This window comes from Chanos chanos, chromosome 15, assembly GCF_902362185.1.
Source record: "Chanos chanos chromosome 15, fChaCha1.1, whole genome shotgun sequence".
NCBI classification, from domain to species: Eukaryota; Metazoa; Chordata; class Actinopteri; order Gonorynchiformes; family Chanidae; genus Chanos; species Chanos chanos.
In genome coordinates this window covers 8496467-8507585 of record NC_044509.1, presented here as the reverse complement: position 1 = coordinate 8507585, position 11119 = coordinate 8496467, and the positions used below count along the sequence as shown (strand labels likewise).

Below are 11119 nucleotides of genomic sequence, written 5' to 3'. Positions count from 1 at the left end.
TCACTTCCTTTAGAGTGGTGATAAGCTTGTTTTGATTTAGTGCATGTCAGGTTATTTTCCGGTTGACAATCGATTTTCTTGCTTTTGTGTATGTTACTTTTTCTGATGGATGTAAAAATTCAACTATTTTTGATTAATATGGCTCTCTGTGCCTCGACCTAACTTCCACTTGTTCAAAACCCCGTTCATACAAAATGGTGAAGAACATAAACCGTTACTCTTGGCTGACTCAAGGCACTGTCCAATTAAGCCGTGGACGTTCTAAGATCATTCAGTTACACATTCTCAGAACCTTTCTTCCTTTAATTTCTACAATAATCAAACACTTCGTCCAATCTGATAAATATTTTTAGAAATGCGATCCGGCTTTTAGGACATTTTACAAATCCCCAAAGTCTTCCTTAATTTTGCGTGTCGATGTTTTTCTGTTTTGTTCTCTTGCCATTTTTTGTTACCCGGTGTGTAGTCTTCCATGTTAGGGCCTTTCTTGTTTATCACACATCATTTCAGAGTGATTTCGCATGTATGTTTCGTCAATAAAAACGGAAGCAAAACAAATAAGATCTTTCTGAGGAAGTTTTGAGATTTCTGTTTGTTCCTCTGCCATAAAATCTTTCGAGAAGACATGGAACGACATCATGTTGCCAAAAAAGAGTTGACATTACAACCTTATTTTATTGTAATCCAAGGACTGAACCTTAGGGTAAGAACGGTCACCGCACCATCGGTTAGTAGAAAATGCGCCTTACGTCAGTTTTAGTGAGGGTTGGGGTTAATCATTTTAGTTGTAGACATTTTTTAGAACCGCTTATAACTGTCCTCACGTTTCCGAAGACATTATTCTACCATTAGTTTCCATTACAAAACACAGTGTGTCGCTGTTGACCAACATCGGAATGATTTGGTTCGGCCCACCCATTTTTGATGCCAGCCAGTCACACAAATTTGCAGATCAGCGCTGCTCCATTTTGTTGTTATTATTATTGTAAAGGAGTTAATGTTTTCTCAAAATTGATACTTTTATTTATCTGCAGTAGTCCTTTGAAAGTAACTGCGAATGAGCGGTTCATCCCCATTTAGTAATGGAATCCTCTAGAATTGCACCGTGTCACTCTTGAAATCAAAGATATCAATGACAATGCTCCTTCCTTCCCCCACAAAGAGATGCATTTAGAGATCAGTGAATCGGCAAGTAAAGGAGCTCGATTTTCCGTCGACGAGGCAGTAGATCCTGACTCAGGAGTGAATTCAGTACAAGGCTACACGTTGTCTGCTAATGAACATTTCACTGTGGCTGTTCACACGAGTGCAGAGACAGGGAAGTATGCAGACATAATTCTGGAGAATGATCTAGACCGGGAAAGCCAAGACCATCACATTCTTATTTTGACAGCATATGATGGGGGCAGTCCGCCGAAATCGGGTACGGTAGTGATACATGTTCGCGTGATGGATGTTAACGATAACAAACCTGTTTTTACGCAGACTGTGTATAAGGTGAGCGTGCCAGAAAACGCTCCATTGGACGCGGTTGTGGTAGCTGTGAGTGCGACTGATGCAGATGAAGGGATTAATGGAGATATCACTTATGAATTTAGTCACATTTCCATGAGAGCAAAAAGTATTTTCTCTATTGATCAGAAAACAGGAGAAATTAAACTTAAAGGCCCAATGGATTTTGAGGACACCTCGTCATTCGAAATGCGCGTTAAAGCGAAAGACGGAGCCGGTCAAGCTGCCTCTTGTAAAGTGATTGTGGATGTGACTGATATAAACGATAATGCTCCGGTAATATTCATAAAATCATTAAAAACGCCTTTTCCAGAGAACGAACCGTCAGGCTCAGAAGTAGCAGTGATCTACGTTCAGGATAAAGATACAGAATCCAGTGGCAAAGTCAAATGTTTCATTAAGCAAAACACTCCTTTTAAACTAAGTCTTTCGATTAAAAATCATTTTTCATTAATCACCACCGAAAAGTTGGACCGTGAGAGAGAGTCAGAATATAACATCACAATTACAGCTACCGATGAAGGTTCCCCTCCACTAACGTCTTCTAAATCGTTGAAAGTTATTGTTGGAGATGTGAATGACAATCCACCTCTGTTTGAGAAGCAGTCGTACAGCGCCTATCTGACAGAAAATAACAAACCAGGATCCACTATTTGTTCTGTTACTGCAAGAGACCCAGACTGGAGACAGAACGGCTCTGTTTTTTACTCTCTAGTGCCCGGCGAGATTGGTGGTTTGTCAGTATCTTCCTTTTTATCCATTAACGGAGACACGGGAGTGATCAGCGCAGTCAGAACATTTGACTATGAGCAGTACAAAAAGTTAACGGTCAAGATTATGGCTAGAGATAATGGTTCTCCTGCACTAAGCAGTAATGTGACTCTAAGGGTCTTCATTGCAGATGAAAACGACAACTCTCCTCAGATCTTATACCCAGCCCCACAGGAAAACTCTATCATGACAGAGGTGGTCCCCAAAGGGGCTCTCTCAGGCTCTCTGGTTTCCAAAGTGATTGCCGTGGATGCTGACTCAGGACAGAACGCATGGCTGTCATATAGTATTGTCAAGGCTACTGATGCAGGACTCTTCACCATCGGTGTTCATAGTGGAGAAATCAGGACACAACGTGATATCTCTGAATCTGATCTCATGAAACAAAGCCTTATAATTGCAGTGAGAGATAACGGACAACCTTCTTTATCTACAACCTGTGCAGTGCATTTAGTGATTTCAGATAACCTCGCTGAAATTACTGACCTCAAATATGCTAATCATGAACAGGACAGTTCACGACTGACATTGTATTTGATCATCGCACTGGTTTCTGTGTCCACATTTTTCTTGACTTTCATCATTCTCATCTTAACAGTGAAGTTTTGTCAAAGTAAAAAGCCCAGACTCTTGTTTGACACAGCAGTCGCCATTCCCAGCACCCATTTCCCTCCCACCTATGCAGAGATGGAGGGACCAGGAACTTTGCGCAGTTCTTACAATTATGACACATATTTAAGTACAGGTTCACGAACAAGTGACTTCAAATTCCTCGCATCGTACAAGGAAAACATGTTGTCTGCTGACCATACACTAAGGAAAACCTCAACTGATATGATCAGTCTTTCCGGTGAATGTCTGTCTGGGGAATCTAGCGAGGTATGTATTCACACTTTGTCACAAGGACTTTCCTGTTTGGTGCAACTTTTGTTCAAAGAATCTGATCTTAATTTTTAGGCTACATTTTACTTGTTTTGTTGCAAGCCACGAAGTTTCGATACGATTTTGGAAAAGTTAAAAATTGTAGGTTTTCAGTGGTTAACTGACTGCACTTGACTGTTTTTGTAGGTTTGACACGCTCAAGGCATATTTTATTGCTTCACTGTCATTGAAGACAGCAGCCAATGCATTGCCTTCCTCTGCCCTGGTTTTGTAAATATGTTTTAGGCTTGTTTTAAGGAGCATTAAAAAAAAAATCAAATTGCATATGCAAGCCCGTGTTACGCACAAGAGGCCCAGCCATTGATAATTGCCAAAGGACAGATGTAACCATCTACTTTGCGAACTTGTATGAAACTAAACCGTTAGCATATGAGCTGTGATACCTGAAAAGGCCATTGAGGTTACTCAAAGTATTGTTGTAGTTTATAAAATCTCCCACAGTGTGTCGCAATACATCAGCTTAGAATGGCAAGGCATTTCTCTCCTCCCACCATGAACTCAAGGGAGGAGAGTCCATACTTATCTCCTTATAGCCAAAGAGCCGTCAACATATAGGAAATGTTCCTGTTTTCCATGGTTGTAATGAATCTAATGGTATTTTTGATATACACAAGTCAAAACTCCGTCTAAAGACTATGTTAAATCTGTATCTACTGTTTCGCTTTGAATACGGAGTGCAGAAGATTTTTGTCCTCTCCTCGTGAATATAAAGGGCATTTATCTTTGTTTTTATACTGCTGACAAAGAGTTCTACGTGTTTCTGGCACATTAAGGAAAAACCGTTTTCTACAACTCATTACGAAAACGGACAAGCTACAGTTCTCTGTGGATATGGAATGTAAAAGAATATTTCTGCCTTTCTCGATCCTTGCCGTGGCATCCGTCTTCTCTGAGCTGCAGACAACAAATGGCGATTTCACTTATTCGGTTCCAGAGGAGATGAAAACTGGATCTGTAATCGGGAATTTAGCAAAAGATCTCGGGGTATCTGCAAAAACACTCTCAGCGCGTAAAGCGCGGTTGGATGTTGACGATGCAAGATTGCGTTATTGTGACATAAACGCAAATACTGGTGAACTGATTGTTGCAGAGAGAATAGATAGAGAAGCTCTGTGTGGACCTAAGCCGATTTGTTTGCTTAAATATGAAATAGTTCTCGAAAATCCTCTAGAACTGCAACATGTTGTGGTCGAGATACTGGATATTAACGACAATTCTCCCATGTTCGCTAGTAACCTTATTGAATTAGAGATCCGTGAATCGACTGCTAAAGGTGCTCGATTTGCGATTAATGAGGCTCATGATGCGGACATTGGACAAAATGGTATTCAAAATTACAGACTACAGGACAACAATCATTTTTCTTTTGTTTTGCATAAAAACCCTACTGAGGGAAATTATGGTGAGTTATTGTTAGTCACAGAACTAGATCGCGAACAGCAGCAAGAGGTGACATTGTTACTCACCGCCACTGATGGTGGAAGTCCACAGAGATCTGGAACAGCAGTTATTCATGTCACTGTTCTTGATGCTAATGATAATGCTCCAATGTTCAATCAAAATGTTTATAAGGTCAGCCTACCTGAAAATTCTCCTACTGGTACATTGGTTTTGTCGGTGAGTGCTTCAGATGCAGATGAGGGAGCGAATGGTCAAGTGACCTACGATTTTGGACGTATTTCTCCCGATGTGTCTAAATTGTTTACCTTGGATTCTAAAACGGGAAATGTTGTCCTGGATGGAAGCTTGGATTTTGAAAAAGAATCAGTGTATGAATTGGGGATTAAAGCGAAAGACGGTCTAGGATTAGCATCCTTTGCCAAAGTTATCATTGAAATTGTTGATGTAAATGACAATGCGCCAGTCATTCACTTAAAATCACTGAACAGCCCCATTCCTGAAAATGCATTACCTGGAACAGAAGTGGCCATCATCAATGTACAAGACAAAGACTCTGGGGGAAACCAGCAGATTCGCTGCTCTATTCATGGCAACGTTCCTTTCAAACTGAATTCCTCAGTAAAAAACTACTACTCTCTTGTCACTACAGGTGAGCTTGACCGTGAATTTGTACCGGACTACAACATAACAGTCACGGCTACAGATGGGGGCACTCCACCGTTATCTTCCTTCAAGACTATTCACATATTTGTATCAGACGTTAATGACAACCCACCTGTATTTAAAGAGCAATTCTACAGGGCCTATGTGCCCGAAAATAACAAACCTGGCTTCTCCATTTGTACAGTTAACGCGATAGATCCTGACTGGAGACAGAACGGTACAGTGTTCTATTCTCTGTCGTCTCGTGAGGTTCATGGTGCACAAGTGTCTTCTTTTCTGTCCATTAATGGAGAAACCGGAGTAATCCATGCTGTGCGGTCCTTCGATTATGAGAGGTTTCGAAGCTTTGAAGTCCATGTTATAGCCAGAGACAACGGTTCTCCTCCACTCAGCAGCAACGTGACTGTTAGTGTTTTTATAAACGACGAGAATGACAACGCTCCTCAGATATTATATCCTGCCCCAGACGGAAACTCTTTCATGACTGAGATGGTCCCTAAATCTGCGCTCCTCGGTTCTTTGGTCTCTAAGGTGATAGCTGTGGACGCTGACTCTGGACAGAATGCCTGGTTGTCTTATCACATCGTGAAATTCACTGATCCTGGTCTTTTCACCATTGGTCTTCACGGCGGAGAAATTAGGACACAACGAGACATTGCCGAGTCAGATAACATGAAGCAAAATCTTGTTGTCTCAGTGAAAGATAATGGGAGGCCCTCTCTTTCTACAACCTGTGCTATATATTTAGTCATTTCAGATAACTTGCTCGAGATTTCGGAATTGAGTGATATGACACATGAGGAAAACACCTCGAAACTTACGTTTTATTTGATCATTGCTCTGGTCTCTGTGTCCACATTTTTCTTGGCTTTCATCATACTCATCTTCGCAGTGAAGCTTTGTCAAAGAAAGAAGCCTAGACTCTTGTTTGACACAGCAGTCGCCATTCCCAGCACCCATTTCCCGCCAACATATGCAGAGGTTGACGGGGCAGGAACTCTGCGTAGTTCTTACAATTATGACACATACTTAACAACGGGATCACGTACAAGTGACTTCAAATTCGTCTCATCGTACAACGAGAACACGCTGCTGGCTGACAATACACTGAGGAAGGGCTCAAATGATATGATTAGTCTCTCTGGCGAATGTCTCTCTGGAAACCCTAGCCAGGTAAGCATTTTCACTTTTACATAGTGTTGGCAGAGAAGTATGTACCCTTCCGTGGAAAACGTTCTGTACTCAGTCTTCACTTGTATTTTGTCTGCTTTATTTTGCCATAGGCTACTTTGAAAAAAAGCTAAAACTGGCGACGCTATAAAATGTGCAACAGGTGCGGCTGCATCAGGGTCCAAGTAAAGACACCAAGTGTTTCATATTTCTCGCTTATCACGCGCAGTTCAACCCCTTACGATTAAAACTGATTCATGAACGTTCCGTATTCCGGCCGTCTATCTTAGCTCTGAATATCAAACCACAACACCCAGAGTTGAGATTTTCGCCTTTTCGTTAGGGACACATTTATTATTATTATTATTATTATTATTATTATTATTATATAGAAATATTTAAATGTTTGATGACCAAAAATTTTGTTTGTAGCAGATTATACTTGCCAGTGACAAACATGATACCAGTAGCTATTCAAGGTCATGGAGATAGGCTTACTGCCACGTATGATTCAGGTTATAGTGGCTTTAGCTGTTCTTTTCCTTAACGATTGTTTCAGCATGTCATCCAAGGCAGCGTAAACTTTGAGATTAAAAACGTTGAACAGTGTTCGTAATTAGTACCAACATTTGAGCGATTTCGTTTGCCCAAGTTTATAGCTGAACGTACACACACGCGCGCGCGAGCGCAAAGACACGTTTGCATTTAAGCACTGGCTTGAAGGGCATCGTACAGTACTTCGCTCAACGCAGGTTTAGCTGGAAGTTCAAGTATTGAGTTGGCATTTATTAACATCGAATCCCCTGCCCCCACCATATGCATACATACATACATATATACCTACATACATACATACACACGCGCGCGCACACACACACGCACACACACACATGTATATACATACATACATACATACATACATATATGTACATACATACATACATACATACATACATATATATATATATATATATATATATATATATATATATATATATATAATGGGTTGGGCATAATGCGGAGAACGCGATTTCCTTATTTCAGCACCCTTTACGTGGACAGCAGCCAGTATGAGGTGTAACTACACGTTGATTTTGTAAACGTTCGTGATATTCTGTCTTGCACGATTCAATATCAACCTGATTATATGCAGAGACACTGCTATACATAGTCATTGTCTAAAAAATAAAATATTTTGCACAAAAGAAGTACTGAATTGCCGAGGAATATATGTCATAATGACAGGTTGCAAGAATGTTATCTGCTACGCTCTTAAAAAAAAAACAAATTATCGCAATATAATTTATGAAAACTGGGAAAGCGTAACTGAGACATTCAAGATTATTTTCATGTCTGACTGCAATTTTTATACATTACACAGTGTGTCGCCATACAACAGCTGAATGTGGAAAAGTGTTTCTCTCCCAATGCCATGAATTAAAGGGAGGAGAATTCTCGCTAGTCTAGATGATGCCGGGGGATCATTAACATGAAGGACGTTTACCTTTGTTTTGATACTGATGACAAAGTTTGCATGTGTTTCTGATAGAAAAAAGGAAACAAAAAAACAGCTTTCAGAAGCCTATCCCGAAAAAGGAGCAGCTAAATATGGAATATAAAGGATTATTTGCTCCTTCTTCTATGCTGGTCCTGGCATCCATCTTTTCTCATCTGGTGACAACTAATGGTGATATCACTTATTCTGTTCCAGAGGAAATGAAGACTGGATATGTAATTGGAAATTTAGCAAAGGATCTGGGAATACCTGTAAAAACGCTCTCGGCGCGGAAAGCGCGTTTGGATTTGGATGATGCAAGCATGCGTTATTGTGATATTAACGTCGATGCTGGTGAATTGATTGTTGCACAGAGAATAGATAGAGAGGACCTGTGTGGACCTAGCCCGATTTGTTTACTTAAATATGAAATCGTCCTTGAAAACCCTCTAGAATTGCATCACGTTATCGTAGAGATCCTTGATATTAATGATAATTCACCCATGTTCGCAAGTAACGTTATTGAATTAGAGATTCATGAATCAGCCGACAAAGGCACCCGTTTTGCCATTAATGAAGCACATGATGTGGATATCGGACGGAATAGTGTTCAGAGTTACAGGTTACAGGACAATAATCATTTTTCCTTTGTTTTACATAAGAACCAGGGTGAGGGAACCTATGGTGAGTTATTGTTAGAACAAGAGCTAGATCGCGAACAGCAGCAGGAGATGAAATTGTTACTCACTGCCACTGACGGTGGGACTCCACGGAGATCTGGGACAGTAGTTATACACGTTACTGTTCTTGATGCTAATGATAATGCTCCAGTGTTCAGCCAAAATGTTTATAAGACTAGCCTGCCTGAAAATTCTCCTGTTGGCACATTGGTTTTGAGAGTGAATGCAACAGATGCTGATGAAGGAACGTACGGTCAAGTCACATATGAATTTGGACGTATTTCTCGCGACGTCTCTAAATTTTTTACCTTGGATTCTAAAACGGGAAATATATTCCTCGATGACAGTTTGGATTTTGAAAGAAAATCGGTATATGAACTGGGCATTAAAGCAAAAGACGCGTTGGGGCTTGCCTCTTTTGCGAGAGTAGTTATTGAAATTGTTGATATAAACGACAATGCCCCAATCATACACTTGAAATCATTAAATAGCCCCATTCCTGAAAATGCATTACCTGGAACAGAAGTAGCCATCATCAATGTACAAGACAAAGACTCTGAGGGAAACCAGCAGATTCGTTGCGCTATTCATGGCAACGTTCCTTTCAAACTAAATTCCTCAGTAAAAAATTACTACTCTCTTGTCACTACAAGTGAGCTTGACCGTGAACTTGTATCGGAATACAACATAACAATCTCAGCTACAGATGGGGGCTCTCCACCGTTATCTTCCTTCAAGACTATTCACATGTCTGTGTCAGACGTTAATGATAACCCACCTGTATTCAAAGAGCAATTCTACAGGGCCTATGTGCCTGAGAATAACAAACCTGGCCTCTCCATTTGTACGGTTAATGCCATAGATCCTGACTGGAGACAAAACGGTACAGTGTTCTATTCTCTGGTGCCTCGTGAGGTCCATGGTGTTCAAGTGTCTTCTTTTTTGTCCATTAATGGAGAAACAGGAGTAATCCATGCTGTTCGCTCCTTCGATTATGAGAAATTTAGGAGCTTTAAAGTCCATGTTATAGCCAGAGACAACGGTTCTCCTCCACTCAGCAGCAACGTGACTGTCAGCGTATTCATAACCGACGAGAATGACAACGCTCCTCAGATATTATATCCTGCCCCAGACGGAAACTCTTACATGACTGAGATGGTCCCTAAGTCAGCGCTCTCTGGCTCTCTGGTCTCCAAGGTGATAGCTGTGGATGCTGACTCTGGTCAGAATGCCTGGCTGTCCTATCACATTGTAAAATCCCCTGATCCTGGTCTTTTCACTATTGATCTTCATAGCGGAGAAATTCGCATGCAGCGAGACATTGCCGAGGTAGACAACACCAGGCAGAATCTAATTATCTCAGTGAAAGATAATGGGCAGCCCTCTCTTTCGACAACATGTACCTTATATTTAGTTATTTCTGATAACTTGTCGGAAATTTCAGAACTGATGGAAACGGCTCATAATGAAGATACTTCCAAACTAACATTTTATTTGATAATTTCTCTGGTCTCTGTCTCTACAATTTTCTTCACCTTTATTATTCTCGTCCTGGCCGTGAAATTCTGTCAGAGAAAAAAACCTCGACTGCTGTTTGACGGAGCAGTTACCATTCCTAGCGCCTATCTCCCTCCGAACTATGCCGAGGTGGAAGGAGCAGGAACTCTGCGTAGTTCTTACAATTATGACACATACTTGACAACGGGTTCGAGAACGAGTGACTTCAAGTTCGTAACCTCTTACAATGAGAACTCGCTGCCAACTATCTCGACACTCAGAAAGGGAAACGAAGATGATATTGACGGTTTCTTGCTGGACACACGTGTTTCAGAAGAGGTATGTTGTAGTTATATACATATAAAAGGGAAGTATGGATGAATGAATGAACGAACGAACGAATGAATGAATGTAAACATTAGATACTGTAACCTTTTCCTTGTTGACCTAAATAATACCCAGCGGACTCCATACGTAACAGCGAGTACTGTCATTTCGCCTTAATCGTGTGTGTGTGTTTGTGTTTAAACTATCGGCCTAAAGGCTGAAATTACTGTTTTACTTATGGGGTAAATGCGTTCTCGATTGTTGTGTTAGCTCATTTACAGTACAATTCTGCGAAATATGAAGTTCCTCTTATTTTCCTGAAGAATCTATAAATTCTGGTATGTGAAATTCTGATGTCTCTCTTACTCCACAAAAGCTGTTATTCCTTTCACCCACTCTTTCCTTGCATTGTTATTAGAATAAACTTTTAAGGTTAATACATTCAAATTCTTTTTTCCGTCGGTGTTGGGATATATTAGAGCACCAAATCTATTTATTTTAAAGTGACATCTAATCTGGACCTGGTGATATAATAATACTGGAATATTAAAAGAAAACTGAAGTGTTCACAGAAAAAAACATCAATACTAACTTCTGCATAGTAGCTACCCTTACTTTATGCTCTGCGTACTATTCCAATTCAAATGAATTCACTTTGTAG

At 40.5% G+C, this 11119-nt stretch overlaps 3 protein-coding genes across 3 annotated transcripts; all 3 read left to right on the top strand.

Annotated features, from left to right (window-relative positions):
- Positions 1-1092: 1092 nt before the first annotated feature.
- LOC115828216 (protocadherin gamma-A12-like) lies at positions 1093-3357 on the top strand (the record flags this gene model as incomplete). Its single annotated transcript, XM_030792173.1, has 2 exons — positions 1093-3162; positions 3352-3357. Coding segments are annotated over 2 exons (2076 nt in total), but the record flags the coding sequence as incomplete, so codon positions are not given.
- A 699-nt stretch (positions 3358-4056) lies between these two features.
- On the top strand, positions 4057-6802 carry LOC115828215 (protocadherin beta-16-like). Its single transcript, XM_030792172.1, has 2 exons — positions 4057-6462; positions 6689-6802. The coding sequence occupies exons 1-2, from the start codon at positions 4057-4059 to the stop codon at positions 6800-6802; spliced, it is 2520 nt and encodes an 839-aa protein (XP_030648032.1).
- A 1265-nt stretch (positions 6803-8067) lies between these two features.
- On the top strand, positions 8068-10512 carry LOC115828214 (protocadherin beta-16-like). The gene has a single exon (XM_030792171.1). It carries the CDS (start codon positions 8068-8070, stop codon positions 10510-10512), a length of 2445 nt encoding a protein of 814 aa, XP_030648031.1.
- The last annotated feature ends 607 nt before the right edge of the window (positions 10513-11119 follow it).